The 18,250-nt window shown below is 43.1% G+C and overlaps 1 protein-coding gene across 1 annotated transcript in view; it reads right to left on the reverse strand.

Annotated features, from left to right (window-relative positions):
- Positions 1–18,250, reverse strand: part of WWC1 (WW and C2 domain containing 1) — a 66,879-nt gene that overhangs the window by 9,190 nt on the left and 39,439 nt on the right. The window contains exons 6-14 of the mRNA XM_058815168.1: positions 17,950–18,079; positions 17,453–17,599; positions 16,364–16,437; positions 11,006–11,248; positions 9,475–9,564; positions 6,692–7,230; positions 2,566–2,674; positions 806–886; positions 67–153 (exon numbers count right to left, since the gene is read on the reverse strand). Coding sequence (XP_058671151.1) covers positions 67–153; positions 806–886; positions 2,566–2,674; positions 6,692–7,230; positions 9,475–9,564; positions 11,006–11,248; positions 16,364–16,437; positions 17,453–17,599; positions 17,950–18,079 — 1,500 coding nt within the window. The remainder of the gene's footprint in view (positions 1–66; positions 154–805; positions 887–2,565; positions 2,675–6,691; positions 7,231–9,474; positions 9,565–11,005; positions 11,249–16,363; positions 16,438–17,452; positions 17,600–17,949; positions 18,080–18,250) is intronic.

Consider the following 18,250-nt stretch of genomic DNA (forward strand, 5'->3'; position numbering starts at 1 on the left):
ATCTTCCTTTCATTCTCATTGGGATCCAACTCAAATATATCAAGTGTGTTTGTTTCACCCACTTACACTTTTTGATCTTGTTGTAACAGCAGTGCTGGAACATTACTCAGCTGGATGACCAATATGGCAAATTGTTTATTTTTGTCATCATATCTGAATCAGAAACAGACAGAAAAGCATTATTATTAGAGAATTCTGCCTTGGACTCTGTGGCTGAGTATTTCACACAAGCAATACAAAAAATTTACAAATAACAATATAATGCAACCATGACTCACCCACAGTTTAGAACAAAACCAGTTTCCTATGACTTTAAGTTTTGCTATCAGAACATCCAGAATATAGAATAGTCCAGAACTTAAGGGTTCAGATACAATGGACTGTAGATTTGAAATAACACACACTGCTTTTCCTGAGGTCTAGTTAAATTGCTGCATTGTAGCTGTAATTTTTTGAGAGGCCTTAATGGCTGCAATATGGAAAAGTTATAAGTAAAAATACTTGAAGTACAACAGTGAGGATGTAATGAGTAACCTTTTGCTTTGGATGGCCGTGACAAATGAGCTTTGTACTACTTCTTTTTCTCAAATCCCACATAACTACCAAGAAGTCATTTAAGGAGGATGTCTCGGTGCCTGCCCTCCTACACCTTACCCACTACTGTGGGGTAATTCTTAATTTCACTAAAAAAGGGCATCACTTAGTTAATACCAATAGGACACAAGAAGAAAACAGCACAGAAAGCACTATCCCATTTATCATCCTTCCCACTGGAAGGCAAATCCATAAAATATGTGGCACATACCTCATTGCAATTTGCACTTTGGCTGTTCCAGCTGCTTCTGCATCATCACTGTCAAACACCATCACTTCTGACACACACGGTCTGAAAGGAACCAACAACAATTAAGGATTTGATTTGCCTCTTATTGAAGTGTTTGCATTTAGGTGATACAAGATCTTTTCCCTTCCATTCAGGGGTTTGGTATATGGATTTTGTAAAATTAGCAGCTAAAAGAAAGCCCATTTAAGAAGTAAGTGCAATCAGCCTTAGAGGTATGTGTTACAGTGCTTATCAGCAGAAAGTCATATGTCTTCCCTCTTCACTGCCAAAAGAAAAAAAAGCCACACAAAAGACTGCAAAAATAAGGCAGTGGGGGATTTTTAAAGGGTTCCGTTGACTGGTTTTTAGCAAAAACGGCTGACTGCCCAGCAAGAGAAATGTGACTTAACAACTGCAATCCTGTCCTGCATCATGACAGCAAAAATTCTCAACTTTTATTAGATTTAAGTAATTCCTTTGTTTCTTTAAGAAATCAAACTTTCTTAAGCACATTAAAAGTGACAGAGTACACTGACTGGCCTTGCTGGAAACAGCTATTCTGCATCATTTCCCTCCCAATGTATTCCTCCTCCCAAGTTTTATGCACTGAAAGTCCCCAAAACTACATTCATTGTCTAATTGCCTCGAGAGGCTATGCTGTAGCACATGAAAACAGGATTAGCATTCTTCTCTTCTAAGTGCTTTCCATATTACTGCTCAGCACCCTCTTGCATTTTGTTACATTTCAGCTGCAGAGGGTGGCTCATCCCACCCTCACCACTTGGACAGGCACCAAAATGACACTGCAGGCACCACAGGGGCTGGCAAGCTGATAACCCAAACAAAACTAGCATCAGAGATGTGAGTGTGCATGGGATGCCTCCTGTGACTGTCCCAATCCCCTCTCCACTCCCACAGAAGGGACACAGGGCCCTGGGACACCCAACCCTGACTGCTTGGGCCCAGGAGCTCAATTTACTGAAGCACTGTACTCCATTGTCAAAGTGAATTGTGCTGTAAACATAAAAATTACTAATTTATCTAGAGAATTAATGAAGGTCACTAATGAACAGGGGGCATCTGAGATGAGTGATATATCACCTCTACAGCTGTGTTTTGCAACTAACAACCCTATAATTCACCTGAATGCTAATAAAAGCAGTAAGAAAACCTACATGAGATGCAGGTACCAGTAAGATCAGTCCCTTCCAGGGAACACTTTGACAAAGCCCCCACAGACAATCCAGAAAACCAGCAAGAGCAGTGACTCCCTGCTGTGCCCTTAGTGGGAGAAGGCTTGTGGGCATCACAGCCTGCTCTTGCTCCACGCACTTGGGAACTGCATCACATCATCAGGCAGTTCAAGGTGCTTCCTGAAACATCCCAAAGTTGGCTGAGGGGTGTCACTGACTGGGAGGAGAGGAGCTTTGCTCCTACCCCAGATGGCTCCACTTCCCCCTGCCAAGGCAGCACCCAGGGCTGAGCAGCACCTCCACAAACAGGCCAGCTGTTCAACCAGCTCTCTGTGAGCTTCCTTTCAGCTGCTTCTCTTATGGGAAGCATAGGTCATTTTGATAATCAAATTCAACCTGCTCACAGTTTTTTTCAGAAGTATTAAGAAACCTGAGATTGAGAACTTTAGCCATCAAATTACAAACAAAGGTCATAACCAGCAGTATTGCAGGTGACTTTTGGCAAAGCTGAGTCATTGGCTTGGTCCTGGAGAGAGATGTGATGTCTACCTTTGTACAGATGCCTCGTACACCCCGCTGTCTCCAGCAACAGATTCATCAGACACTGCAGCTGACACACCTGCCACCTTCAGAGCTGTCCCTCCAGCTGTGTTTATACCTAGGAAAGCACAGAGAAAAAGCAAAAGCAGGTGTTAATGAAAACAAACTGTCTGGATAAGCAGCAGCTTTTCTTCTTATCCTCCCCGTGAATTGCATTTTTTCCCCCCTGCCAGGTATTGTTAAGCAACAGCACATTTCTGGAGACTCAGGGGACACAGGTAGGGCAGCCTGGGCTCAAAGGTGGCCTTGAAGTGAGGGAATGTTTCAAACTGCCCTGAAGAACACAAAGTCCCAGGAAAACAGGAGGAACAGATTGTGTGGTGGAGGTGAGGGAGAGATTCATTGCACAGCGAGTGCCCATTTACTCCCTGGGCCCTGCAGCAGTGTGAGGGCTGAGATTACACAGGTGTGTTACGGCTGCTTGCCCTGGCACCTCTCTGGGCACAAGAGAGGAGGGAGAGGCAGGAGAGGCTTCCAAAGCCCTGGAAAGGCAGGGAGGTACCCATGACATGATGAGCAACCTTCAGAAACATCAGGACTTCTAAATTCTAGTGAACTTATAAATATGGACCAACAAAGCAGCTCCTACTGCAAGGCACCCTTAGGCAGGCAGCAATCACTCCAGAGAGCAGGGGCTGGGCAAGCACTGCTGAGCTGGCTCTGGCTAGGCATGCATCATGTGGAGCTGCATTTCCCACCTGGAGAGCCCATACCAAGAGGGGAACAGCAAAAAAACACCACCTAAATCCAAATGTTTGTGTACACAGGACAAAAGGCAGGTCCAGAAAGACCAGGTTAACTAGCTGAACATGGAGAGAAAGACATTTATGGGATTCAAAAGAATTGTTATATGCAGGAATACAGGGAAAAGGAGATAGGGAAGAGAAACCAAAGAAGGTGAAGCAAGTTTTGCACAGAGGTGTTATCTCACATAGATTTCTTGTGCTTCAAAACACAGAAAGGTTCTCCCTGGAAACCTGCAGACTCTGCATCTTTCAACATTTCAGTGGAGTGGAGCTGCAGCCAAGAGTCTGGAGAGCTCCATCTGCCAGTGTGGCTAACGAGTGCTGGGCTGTACCCAGCTCTTGGCTCATCCTCAGGGATGTGGGAGACCTGCTCCAAGAGTGAGGAGTGCCATGTGGAGCAGGGGAGCAGCTGGAGCCCCACAGCAGCAGGGCAGCACACTCCTCTCCAATGGGCTTTTGTTTTTCACAAGTGATCCTTCTTTCCCACAGACTCAGACGAGCACATGCCCCCAAGCCAGTATATGGTTCCAATGCTTATTTTCTTTATTACAAAGGAAGTTTGGGTTCTGGTTGGTTTTCTGGGGTTTGAGTTTGTTTTTTCTTTTTTTTTTTCCTTTTTTTTTTTTTTTTGTGTTGTTTTCTTCACAGTCTCACAAAGCCACTTAAAGAATTAAATCCAGCTTTGAATAAACTGGTGGAAAAGTGGGCAAGGCTTATGGAATACCATAAGGACATAAGGACTTGGAAGCCAACAGCAGAGGGTGCTACAGGTAACTCCAATCCTCTGAGACACCTGTGCCATTTTGGGCCCATTTATCCATGGATTTTTTGACACCAAAAAATGGCATTTCTCATTTGGTACTCCCATGGAGCCACTGGACAGAAATGGAAGGTCCAGAGCTTTTCCCCATAGGCCAATCCACATGAATAGAAGTTAGCACCTGTAACACAATGTTTCAGTCATTAACTGAAACCAAGGGATCCATTTGACACTGGCATTCCCAGTTTAATCCATCCTGCCATCTGCCAGGGCCAGGCTCCTGCAGTGCTGTGGATCACAGGCTGTGCTAGAGGTACGTGGGCAGGGTCAAAACTTCTTTCCTCAATTCTCCTTCATACCTCCTAGCCCATGGTTTTAATAGGAAAATCACTTCTTCCCCACTGGCTGGCTCCTAAATCTGATTCTTTGAGTTTTACACCCCAATGCTGCTCTGGGAATCCCTTTCCATGGGACTGGCTCCCTAGGAAAGGCACTGCAGGTTGGCCTCCACACACCAAACTTTTCTTTCTCCCTCAGTTCCCACTGCCATGGAGTCATTCCAGCACAGAAAGCCTCATTCCTGACCACCTCCCCCAGCACCTCAGGCCAAGGGGTGAATACACAGAGTGCACAACAGTGAAGTGAGCTCTGTACAGCAGGGTGCTACAGTGTAAAGCTGAATAAAGATGAATGGTTCCCTGACAACAATTCCAGCCACCCCTTTCCTTACTGGTTTTGCAAAAGACTTGGAAAGCTCAGCCTTTTCATGCAGCTAATTAACAAAAGATTTGGACTTTCAGCTTTTAGCCTTAAGTCTCTGAAGAGATATCACACTAATAAGAAAGTTTATGGAAGAGTTCAGAACTAACCCAACTCTCCTCCATTTTTCCAAGCAGGTGGATAACACTACCTGTGGTGTTTCATGGATTTTTTCAATCACATCAAGAATTTAAAGTTTGCTCTTCTCTTCCTGCAATGGGCCTTGAAGACCCAGGCCATGCACTGTCCTCACATCCAGATAATTTAATCAGAGAACGCTGGACCTGCCAGATCCCAGGTTTTGCTATTAGCTTCCCTTAAATCACTCAGGTGTTCTTCGGGTGAGAAAGGCAACCTTATTTCAGTTTCAAAGCAGAGGAGGTTCTGATCTAGCAGAAGGCAGCAGCAGCAAAGCCCTCAGACACAGTGCTCTGCTGTGCTTCCATAACACGTGAGCGTGCTTTGCCCAGGGCTGACCACCCCAGAGCCAGCCCCTGCATTTTGGGCTACACTGAGCCCTCACCTCCAAAATGCCTCAGGAGTGGAATCTCATCTCATTATTGCCCTGAAATAAACTACTTATGGTGATTATTTTGTCTGCTGACTGGCTAACGGCAGTAATCACTTAATCTGCTTAACACCTGAGCTTTCACTTTAACAGCCTTGGCAAATCTTGAAGAGCTAAAAAGGTTAAAACTAATCAGCATCCAGTTCTAATAAGAATAATTAGTGTTTCCTACTCAAATGCATAATACCTCTTGCTTGTAGGAAAATGGCAGCTCAAAGGGAAGATTTGCACTTGTGTTTTTTATTGTGTTTTAAATAATGTCGGGCTTCTTAATGCAGAAGGTGGTGATAACATGGCACTGGTTCCCTTTATTCACACAGGCTGTTCAATAATCCTACGAAAAGCAGAAACAAACTGTTCTGCTGCTTCACAGGACTGTAGCTTGCAAGTTTATATTGCCTTTAAAGCTCTTCCTCACTGCAGCTACAAATCCAGTCCTTTCACTCAATCCTTGTTGGATTTAACCCAACTACAGTCACAAGGGCTTCAGACAGGCCCTAGCACTGTGCCCTGCCTGTGCCAACTGCTTCAGCCCATCCATTCCAAAAAAGGATGAACCCTCCCCACCCACCAACAAGCCATATGCATATATGAGAACATCCACTACCTCTAAATGTCTTATTTTATCATGCTTACAATCTAAACACGTTTTTGTTGCTAAGAGACCAAAACAGCAGAATTCAAGCACAGCCTTGACATGTCTGCTCAACTGAAATTAATAAATTCATTGCCACTGATTTACTGGGAACCAGAGCAGGATTTTATGCGTACCAAGATGGTGGGGAGGGATTATTATCACTAAAATTTGTTAACTATTAGGCTAAATGGCTTTTCCAGCCCTCCTCAAAAGCTTGATCAAAAACTTTGCATATCAGTATGGCACTGTGTGTCTCCCAGACCCAAAACAATACTTGACATTCTGAATAGCTCAGTGCCAGATCAAACCAGGAATCCCACCATGACCATCTATATTTGCACATGAAATCCCTGTGATTTCATGTGCAATGAAATAAAAACACACCTAAATCAGTCTCCTGCAAGACTCATTAGATCAGTATTTTTGTGTACAAATGAAAATACCAACCCTCCCTCCCAAACAAGACAGAACACAGAGCTGAAAACATTTTTCAACATAAAGATAACAAGATGACAGACAGCTTCTGAAACACTTGCTTCTCAGTGCTTTATGAACTACATTAAATATAAATGCATGCAGTGCATGCAAATCTTTTCTTACCATACCTTGACCTAGATGTTTATCTCCTGCTCGAGGCTCTTCCAGTCTGCAGTTGCCACTCCCAGAGTTTAGGGTGAGTTCTGACAGATTTGCACTTATCTCTGCATCATCAAAATCCATATGGCTTGAAAAGGCATCACCAGTTAGGAGTGGGTCTATCACCAGTGGAGAGCAAGGTGGGGATGGAGAAGAGAGAGATGACCTTGGGGACAGTGATGTCATGGATTTGGGAGTACCAGACAAGGACCTCAGAGCCTGCATGCGACTCGTGCTATCTACTTTTTGAGTTTTTGCCACTTCATTCTCGTGAATAGTGGTGATACAGCCTGATGGCCTAAACCCAGTGGCCCCTTCCAAGAGCAAGTCAAGCTTGTTTTGATATTCTGAGTCCAACTGCTCCAGCTGCTCCAGGTGCTCGTAGTAGAGATCAGTGAAACTGGCCGAGGTGGACGAATCCTGGCTGGAGGTGGCAAGAGATCCTCTGCTGGATGCAAGGGAGCCAGGGCTGCTGCTCGAGGAGAGGGAAAGCATGCTGGTGGAGAGACTGAAGGAAACAAGTCAGAAAACCATGACATTTGTGATTTCTCATGAAAGCACTGCAGTGTCAGCACATGTCTCAGCCCACAGGTGCTGCTTTGTTAGCTCAGGCCACACGCATTAGTCCCCAGAGCAACCCAGAACCACAGTCTGCACAGCAGGAACACTGGGGCACTGCTCAGTGACACAGTATCCATCATACACATTTCTCTACTCACCATCTCAGACTCCTGAGAGTCCTTGTTTAGCCAAAACAACTCTAATGAACAGTTTCAAACCAATTAAAATTAGTGCCATCCCCCTCCTCCCACATCTCTCTGGAAAGTATCTATGGCTCCTGTTAATCTCCAAAGCAGACTGCAAAAACCAGCAAGGCCCATGCAAGAAGATGAAGTTATTGCAATGAACTGTCTGACCATGTGGAAATTTCCTTCCATTTGCCTCAATCTTGGAGCTGCAGCCAAAAGGCAATATCACAGCTGCCTGGAGCTGGCCCTCAGAGATCACAGCAGCCAGCAGTTCCCAGGAAGCTGGCAGCATTTATCCATGTGAAAGGCTGCTACATGGAACCCAGGGCCAAGAGAGCAAGGGAAAAAGCTGGGGCTGGGCTGTGAAATCAATTCACACGCCTTATGTATCCCTGGAGTTCTAGGTTCAGAACATAACTGACAACAAAATTAATTTTAAGCAGGTGCTGAATAGAAGTCTGTCCAGATGAGAAAGTCCAGACACCACAACACAGTTTTCTGCTCAGGAGACCCAGCAAATATTCCAGTAGTGACTACAACATGTACCATCTCCAGAAATTCCATTTAAACCAAAACTACTGCTCTGCATATTGAAGACCTTGGTTATTATTGACCCTCACTTCAGATGGGGATTAGCTATTGAAAAAATTCTGAATATGTATAAGTGCCTTATGTTGCCCCACTGAAAAACAGTGAGATATTAATAAGCCTAATAATCCCATATTTATTATTTATAGGGTAAAAGCTGGAAGCTACAGTTGTATAATTACATCCATGACCTTATGAGAAAAAGGCAAGTATGCTGTATTTAGTATAATTTTGGCAGAAAATGTCTTCTAACAGATGTGCACTGCAGCACATTTGCTCAAAAAAGCTTCTGATAGATGTTTTTCCATATTGGCAGTATATACACATCTGTTGAAGCCTAATGAATTTACAGCTTTTCAGTGTACTTTACTATGAAAAAGGAGGAGTTTTAAATTAGTCTTTTCCCTGTCAAAAAAACTGGGCTCAATTTCCTTTTGTACATGCCCTTGAATGCCAGACATTTTGCATTAGGGGTTAATAACAAACACTTATTCTTATGAAGGAGCATGCCAAGAACACTGGGCACACAGTTAGGAAGAAATTAGTTTCACATGCTTCTTGGTCACCTCAAAAGATCCCTAATCCGCTAGGTGAAATGAAAATATGATGCATTTCCACTGCATAAAAGCCTCACAGATAGCTATTCTCCATGCTGGCTTATTTACATGTCAGTCTTGCACTATGATTTCTTTCCAGTCTTTTCGGTGTCATCTTCACAAAATGAAACAGAATCCAAGTGGAGCAGAAGCTACAAACAGAGTAAATTCAGTACACACTGGTAGGAAAAAACCTCAACCAAACAAAAACCCCACCAAACTTTCTTGCTGTCAGAATAATAAAAACATACTTTTAGCAAAATGATTTGGCCTTAGTGCCTGCATTAGTCTGCAAATAACAATCCTGTTTTCTCCCAAAACTACAGCCTGAACTAGAAGCCATTCTTTACACCATATGAACCACAACAGATTTGGGAATATCTCCATATATATTGTCCACATTGCAAGCCACAGCACACTTGGAATTAGAGAAATATGATCATTCATCCATTAATGTGTAATTGCATTAGTGAGATTCACTCCACTTGCTGTCGAGCTGTCATTAATATACTTTATTCATGTACTACTTCAGTAATTCAAACTTTAGTGAATAAATCTCAGCTCTCCCTGGTCACCTGAATATTACTGAAATAGAAGCAAAGTCCTGCTGTGAGACAGAGGCACCACCAGGAGGTTGAAAAGCGCCCATCTAAACTGACCTAAGATCCCAAGCTTCTCCTTCCCCTGACTACACAGGGGCCTGAGGTCACTCCTGAAAGGCCTTTCAGCCCTCAGCTGGGAGCTGGGGCTGTCAGCAGAGAAAGGCAGTGGCCCCATGTGCAGCAAAGGCAGCCCCAGCTGCTGGGAAGGGTCACCTACCTCTTGAGCTGGGTGTGCAGCACGGCCACCAGGCGCGTGGTTTCCTCCAGCTCTCGGACAAGCTGATTTCTTTTGCTGTTCAGCTTCAGTCTAAGAGAAGGTCAAACAAAGAGATAAGCTAAAGCAGCATTTACTATTTTAAATAAGGAGTAAAGGAAAAAAATCTACTTTTTTTTTGCTGTGAAATCCTACAAATTTGATAGGAATACCCAGGACAGAATTTGGTCAAGATGTGTAAGTGTTTATCAACTTCAGAAACTTTTCAAATGCAGAACTCAGTCCTGAAAACATTCACAGCAAGACAAAATAATTACAGCTGGTACCATAGAAGTAAATGCTTCTAGGATCAGGCCTCAAAAGTGCTGGGCAGATTTTACTCACTATACACTATTGCATTCCTATAGTTCCTATAATGTCTTCATTTCCTTCCACTAAAGTCTATGGATGATTAAGGGTTACCTGATTTAGTTATTAACCATCTCATTACAACTTTACATTATTGGCTTTAGCAGTATCCCAGCTTTATTTCCCCCCTGAACTGGTTTGAGACAAACACATGTGCATGTGGGTGCTCACACTCTAAGTGAACAGTCCTTTGGACACAAATCCTTCCCCATACAGGTGTAATGTCTTTGGCACTCTAGAATGTGGTAATAATCCCAAAAATCCCAAATGAAGGGGTTCACTTAGGGCAAGACAAGAACCAATTGTCAAACCACAGATATTTCAGGCAGGTAAAAGTCTCATGGTCAAGACATTTACATTTTTTCCAGCATGATAAAACTATGAAAAGCCTATGCAGAAAATTGGTGTCAGCTGGACAATGACCATGTAGAAGAAATGAAAAGATGGAGCCAAAGAGAGAGTGAATGCAGTGTGCCTATTCCATATAGGTTCAAGGGACTGCAGCTACCAGAAACGCTGCTGAGGCACCCTCATTTATGCATCCAGACTGTAAAACACCTGTAGGCGATGCCTCATGCAGTATTCATCCCCACTGCACGTTCCCCTGAGATCTCCCCCTGCAACACACGTAAAATTAAGGAAGAAAGTTGGCATTTTTTTCAGTTAGTTTAGATTCACAGGATATTCCCTGCAAGCCCCACAGCCCTGTCAAATACCAGATCCTACAGGAATCACATACAAGGATGCTCAGAACAAACAGCAAATTTAAGGAATTTAAAATTCCATCTGCTGACATTTACCAAGGCCCAGACTGCACAGCAAGTGTAGACGCTGATGTGAGGTGCTGGCTGCATACAGAAATGTTACACTACACCAACACTACACTGGGCTATTTTCAGCACTCTTTACATTCCCATAAAGGATCCATTGTAGGAACAGCAACCTTTCCCCAGTGGCACAGGAAGCCTTGCAGATGGGTTATTTGGGAGATGAGCTGAGAAGCTCTCTGAGTAGAGTGTGCTGGGAATGTGAGGGCACTGCTGTGGGCACTCAGCCAGGGGATGCTCGTGCTTGCTGCCAGTCACCTCTTGTCCAAAAAGGCCCTGCCCTGTGCCCACTAACCCACCTCTCAGTGAGTGCTTTGCTCTGAGTGTCTCTAGCAGCCTGAAGGTCTTCCTCCAGGCGCCTCCTCTCTGTCTCCAGTCTCTCCACCTCTCCTCGAGTCCATTTTCTGGGGCTGATAAATCTCATTTCTTTCAAGAGCTCCTCCTTCTCGTTAATCAGGATCAGTCGGTCCCGCTCAGAGTCCAGCACGCCAGGCCAGGCCTCGCTGTCAAGCTTGGCCAGCTGGATTTTCAGGTTTGCTATTCTGCAGGGGGGGAAAAAATGCAAGGGAGTTATTCCCTGAGGAGTGCCTGACCTCCTGCTCCAGACACACAGAGGGGCACCATGACCAACCACATCTTCCAGAGCCCTGAGGAAGGCTCTCAGTCCAGGACAAACACCCTCATGTCCCCCTGACCAGAATGGTGCCAAGTGATAGCATCATTGCACACGGAGAATGGGATTTTAACTCACATTTGTTCACAATGGAAAATGAACTTTCTGGCTAATATGCAGTATCCACCAGTCAGAGAATAATACAACAAAAGTTCTGAATGCCAGAAAAGGTGATCAGATATACTGTAAGTGTTTTATATGCATTACAGCTGTGACCTGAGAGTAGTTTGTGTGGAGGGTGTGATGTGATAGTTACCTAGTCTTTAATCACTTTTATGGAAATAACTGTGTTCTCCTCATGTACGATTCAGATAAAGATCAGTGCTTAGTCAAAAGCTTAGAAACTCTTTTTTGTCTTTGCAATGAGGAAGTGAATCATATCTCCATGCTGCTACTGCAAGAATCCACCTGTTGATTCAACACTCTGGACACTTTAAGGAGCTACTTCTGGTGCAATCTGCACTTGATATTGTGAGGAGCTGGAGAGGCAATGTGATCCTACCAAAATCCAGAGCTGCTTGTCTGCATCAGAATCAAAGCCTATTTTCATTACAGGTATCATTCCAGATTTCAGGTGAAAGCCTGTATCATCAGTCCTTCAGCACCACATCAGCTCAGGGAGGAAGATAGTGACTAAAAGCAGCAACAATACAGATGCAGAATTGAGCAAGAGCTTTGATTGACAGAGGAGGAGAGCACAGCTTGTGGCAGGTAAGGAGGCTGCTCACTCCAAATATCTGCCTGTTCTCAACTTCCCAAATATCTGACCTGCTCAGTTAGGTCCACAAATGCTCAGCTTTGCAATGCAACACACAGAGAGAAGCAGAAAACCAGCAGCAGGCCAGGATACAGAACCAAAGGCAGTCCTCCCAAAGGAAGCTGCCTCCTTTGTATTCACTAAACTGCAACTGCTCAAGACCTGACAGGCTGAACATGGTAGTTTGCTGAGAAACAATAGTACAGATAAATCTGAATTAGAATTACCAAGGATCTGTGTTTCTGAACCCCCCCAATCCAAAAAATCAAATGGGAAGCAGGGAATGGGAAGGACAGAATGGGCTGAGATGAAAAAAATTTGAAAAACTTAGAAGGCAAACAAGGAGAAAAAAGTACTTTGCAAGATATCTGCAAAAAAAAAATCATCTGACTGAACATCAGAGAGGCAAGCCATATGTGCCTCTTCATGTAAGGAAGTCAGGTTAATCCCTCACTTGGGTTTAGTAAATACATAAGAAATGGAAGTGACATGTAACATGAATGTCCAATATGCTTCTCTCTTTGAAAAGGGCTTTGTGATCTGGTGACAGACTTACTGGACTTAAATCAGGCACAGCAAATAGTTGCAGGTACTGATGTGGATTCATCTCTGTAGAATTTGCTTTATGCTGCAGAAGTGCAGAGATTGGTGTGTGCTTCCAGCAAAACAGCACACAAGGCAGCCACAAAGCAAAAAACAAAGTGTGTGGAGTAAGCAATAAGATGCAGATCTGGGCAGCAGCAGCTACAAGGCTCCTGAATGGCCCTGAAGAATAAAGCTTTGTCTTCCAAGCTCCAGAGGCCAAGAGGAACCTGAGCCCAAGAGAGCCTGTGAGGGATCAGGCTCACAGACACTGACCTGCCTGCACCACCACAGGAGACAGACATGAGATCACCCTTCTGAAGAGAAGCATCACTTTCTGTAAACCCATTTCCCACAGCAGGTTGCTTACTCTAATAAAGTTCCATAATTGATAGATATTCAGCTCAACTATTTTTAGGTCGTCTTAAGAGCTGCTTTGTTTTTGAGTGCCTGATTAAGTGCAATACTGTGCTCCAATGAAGAATTAAGTGGCATTAATTAATAATCCAAGAATTCCTCAGTGCATTTTGAAGGGATATGAGTCTAAGAGGATTGGCTGGCATAAATCTGATCACTTTTGGCATACATTTGCATGCATATGGCTTTTCCACTGGAATTTGTTCTCTATGCATTTCCGAGTCTAAAAGCTTTGTTAAACTAACCTCCAGTTCTGCCTTTGGTACATGATCATTATTTTCCCCCTTCTCAGCTAAAATGAGGTTTATTACTTTATTTTTCCAATGGAACAGCACAATCACAAAAGAAACACGTTGCAGAAGGTCTGCACTTGGCTGAACACTCCAGCCTGAGTCTGAACCAGTGCTGAGCCAGGCTGGGCTTGCAGTGCTGGCCTCAGGTCACACCACCTCTCTGAATGGCCACCAGACTGAATATACACAACAGGAAGCTCAAGTTTTATTTAATTGCTCTCTTTCTACAAAGAAAAGGCAGTGAGATGATTTATTCATTGTCATAACAAGGCTCTTTTTTTGTTAATTAGGGAAAGTTAGTACTTTCTATTATTATACAACACAGGCATAGCACATAACATTTTTAGTGTCTCCAGAGATTGTTCAGAGCACATGCATCTCCACAGGAGCACAAGATGTGTATCTACAACTAGTAATTAACAATCCTGTACCAGATAAGCTTCTGCTCTTGAGAAAAAAAACACAGTCTAAGTAGGAGGTGTGGTTTAAAAACTGACCAGTCAAATACCCACCATTGTTGTAATGTTGCTTAATGTGACATTAAAGTATTTCATTTTAGGAGATTAAAAAAACATACTTCTAAAATCCCTGAGTTACCACCAGTCACACAGAACCCAAGCTGAAAGTTTAACTGCTGCAGAAATCAGAACAGTGCAGGGTGTAAGTGTTACACAACTGAGTTACTGCTACGTGTCTGAAGCTGCACAACATAATTTAATTGCATCTCTGATTACATTTGTGCTGCAGCAGCCATCTCCTTGCTGAGATGTAGCAATGACAAGCTTTTTGACATGATGCCATTCTCAGTTTTGAATATGATTAAGCCAAAGGTTTGTCACTGTAGCTGCCCTGTGTCTGTTTTTTGGTTTTATATTACCTGCTCTAGGGGTCTGTTGTCCGCCTGAGCTGTGACAGGAAAGGAATTAGTGGTGGGGAAGGGGACTGGGTCCTGGCAGTTCTGGTGGTGAACTTCAGTCAGATATTCACCCACAGCTGAGCCTTTAGTCTGGTCCACAGAAGTGGTGCAAACAGTGTCTGCCAGAGCCTTTCTAAAGCACCAGCCCCTTACAGATCTAGTACTTCTAAACTAATTAATATGAGGACCAACTTGATTTCAAACCTTAAGTTTTAGCTTTCCAGATACCACAGAGCTAATAAAACCCATGTATTTCCATCACTTGGCTCCTTCACAGTTCGTGCGTGGGCAAAGTACTTAATCTTCTATTGTGTGTTTGGAACATTTTAATGCTGCTGTGGGGACAGGAAACACTTCAAACATCACAAGGAAGAATTTTCACAGGAACAGAAGGTTCCTTGTGAGTCACTATATCCATAGTATTGTTCCAGCTTTAAACCAGTCAAGGTATTTGTTTCTGCAGCTCCTACTAAATACTAGTACTTGTACTAGTACAAGTACAATACTTGGTAACACTGTGCCAAAGCCACGGTACTTTGATAGCTGGAGATCTTTCTATTTTAGCATCAACTATTCATGTCCATTTAGAGCTATCTTTCCTCATGAAAAGGTTTTTTAAACTTTGAGAAAAACCTATAGATAAACTAAGAAAAATATGGGGTATGAGCAGCAAGTATTCTTTAACTGCAAGGTGTGTTGTATGCTCCTCATCACCACTTCAAATGAACCAGAGTGCTGCCTTTATAAAGTTCTCTTTCTTTATAAAGAGCATATTAAAAGAGCAGGCTTGTCATTATTCACTTGCCCCTCCTTGGAAAAGATACAGGATAAAGGAAGAGTATTCCTCTTCAATCTGAATGTGTAAAGTCAGTGTGAATTAAATTGAAGCTTTCAGCAAAGCTTAAAAGTAAAAGGCAATTTTAACATGCCAAATTAACCACTGCATCTGGAACGGTATTTTTAATGTTGCTTTTAAAAGTCACTGAATCATTTAAATATCAAGGTGGTTTGGCAGATCTTGGACTGGCAAAATAAACAGTTCTGATAAAATTGCTCCACCTAAGAAAAGAAATATAAATTTGTGTCAGAAGCAGTTGGGCACACAGTTTTTGACAACTGCCACAGACACAGACCAAATTTTATGCCACTGAGAAGCATGGCCTACTGGCCACTCCAGAACACCAAAATGAGAGCATTATGAGTAACCTCAGCCTGAAGGCTCTTACTTCTAACCAGAGGCTGGAGAAGAAGCCTTCTCTTTGCATGTATCCCAAGCACAGATTGTACCATGCATCTGAACTTTGGTATTCTGGAGTTGCAAAGTCCCTCTAGAGCAGTTAAAAGTGAAGAAGATCACCACCAGCAATGGTTACATTACTGAACAAAGACTAGGCCAGCCAAAGTCTAAGTAATAATTCTTGGTGGTTTTTCATTTAACTATGCAGTTGTGTTAGCTATTATCTACTAAAAAGTAAATCCTGGAAAGCTTTTGCTTAAATTGGCCTGTTAAGTAGATAGAATATTTTTTTTATTTATTCTTTATTCATTTGAGATCAGAGGGCAAAGGTGCAAACTTACATTCTTACAGATAAGCTCTGGAATTGCAGCATTGGCCCTATTTTGATGTAAGGTGTTAGCACAATATACATTTCTCCTTATCACAGTTAGGCACACAAGCATTCATTCATTTCAAACAAGGCAAGGAGATCCTTGCAGTACAGTCTCCTTATTAGGAATGGGGAAGCACTGGCAACAGGTAGCAGAACCACTTATGTCCCCATAGGTGTGGCCAGACTGAATTCTTCATGCATTAGTCAGGCCTTAGTAATTTCTAGGATGGTTATTTATTTCTTGAAAGATAACACTGGCCCAAAAAGCCTACTGTGTCACTGGCTCAAAAATGACCACATTTACTAAGCAGCAATGCTGGGTTTCAGTCTGGTGGAACCTCTTCTAGTGAATTTTGTCCTCAGAATGAGCTGTGTGACAACCAAGGAGGGCAATGGGCCAAAGGATTACCTTCTCTTTGCCTCTTCATACTGCAGCCGCAGTCGCACCTTCTCGGCCAGCTGGTTACTGCTGCTGCCCACAAACTGAGACAAAAACACCACATCAGCAACTCAGCAACCACCCCTCCTTTGATATTTCCTTGACACTCTTACAAGTGACACTTGATCTTAGCAATTTCCTAGTTAAAACAATCACAGCACAGGAACATGATGCACTTAAATACATTTTTCATTATTTCTTCAAATACTTAAACTCCAACAAGATTCAAAGGCCCTTTCTGGCCTAGAAAAAGAGAAAATCCACCACATCTGTCTTGGGCTTCTATTTTTATGAACACACAAATACCTTTGCAATCCTTCATCTTAAATGCTCTTTTCATCCTTAAGTGCTTCACTGCAGTTTGAATTGGATGACATCTTGCTTTGGCTGTAAAATCTTATAGACAAGGGACATTTCATCATGCCCAAATCTGCAGATCTTTACCAACATGTGTGGCCCTGACTGCAAGTGGCTGCAAACCTTTACTTAAAGGCTCACAGGAGAGGCTCTGTGCTGTCCTGTGAGAAATAAGATGTATCCTCATCACTGACTGAGTCCTTACCAAGGCTGGGACCAACCTGACACTTCTGATCTCCTGGCACGTGTGGGACTAAAGGTTTATGAGCACTACAGCTTTGGTGGTGGCATCAAAATAGCTGAAAATATGCTGTTGCTGTCACTTGTAACCCAGTGAAAGCCAAACACTCTTAGGGGAGGAGTCTTCATTGAAGCCCATACAGAGCTGCTCAATGTTTCTTGTCTCATAAATTACTGCTATAAACAGCTGAAGGGGTGTTTGTATCACAAGAAGCTACACCTACAGGTAAAATCAAACTTCCTTCCCTTTTTTTGCTACCTGGGTTGCTCTGATAGAGACAGTGTGGGGAAATACCAGGCTGCCCCCAGTGATACATTAACACTGCACACAGAAACAAAGCCACGCTGCAGTTCAAACCAGAAGTTATGATTTCACAAAAACTTGTCCATGCTTGGAAACTCATGGTGAGGTAGCTCTACACACAGTTCAGAGGAATGTCTCCATTCTCACACATTACTCACATTTCCTGACACATCTGTCTGGGAGCTGACATCCAGGTACTGCCGGGGCAGCAGAGGGCTGGAGCTTTCCACAGACACGCTGCTGGCCCACAGGTCTGACTGGGATCCTCTGTCATTCACAAAGCTGTCTTTTAACCTGGCTAAGCTCTAAAACCACAAAAAAAAAAAAAAAATCATGAGGTGAGCTCATTTCTGCCCAAAGTACCTCAGCAGCTACGTAACTCCAGCCTAACCCCATGACTCAGATCTGACCATGTCTGCTGTGCCCACTCAGACTCTGCAAACTCGAGGTCAGGCATGGCTGGACTGCATTTTATACTTCTCATTTCCACCATCTGAAAGAACTGCAGAGGCTGTGGTTCAACCACAACACAAAACTAGTTTAATAAAAAACTCAATTACGTATCTGAAATACAAAATACTTAAATTACTTCTCAGAAATTCAATCTTCTAGCAATGGTGACACAAAATACTATAAAGTCATCTTGTTTCAATACCTGAATAAGGTCTTGTTTTTCCTTCTCCCCTGATGTAATGGCCTTCTTGAGAGCTTTCATTTCACTTAAAATGGCTTGTGCCTCATCAAGTTTGTAGCCACCTTGAGCATCAGACATTTTCATGTCAATTCTGTATAGAAATTTAAAAAAACAGTAAGCTAACACTTAATAACATCCTGTTAATTGAATCATCCTAGATGCATGTGTCTTGACATGGATTTTTAACAAAAAACACTCCAAACTGTAACAAGGACAACAGAAGGAACTGAAGACCCCACTTCCTAAGTTACTCAGCAGTACA

Source organism: Ammospiza caudacuta, chromosome 16 (genome assembly GCF_027887145.1).
Source record: "Ammospiza caudacuta isolate bAmmCau1 chromosome 16, bAmmCau1.pri, whole genome shotgun sequence".
Taxonomy (NCBI): Eukaryota; Metazoa; Chordata; class Aves; order Passeriformes; family Passerellidae; genus Ammospiza; species Ammospiza caudacuta.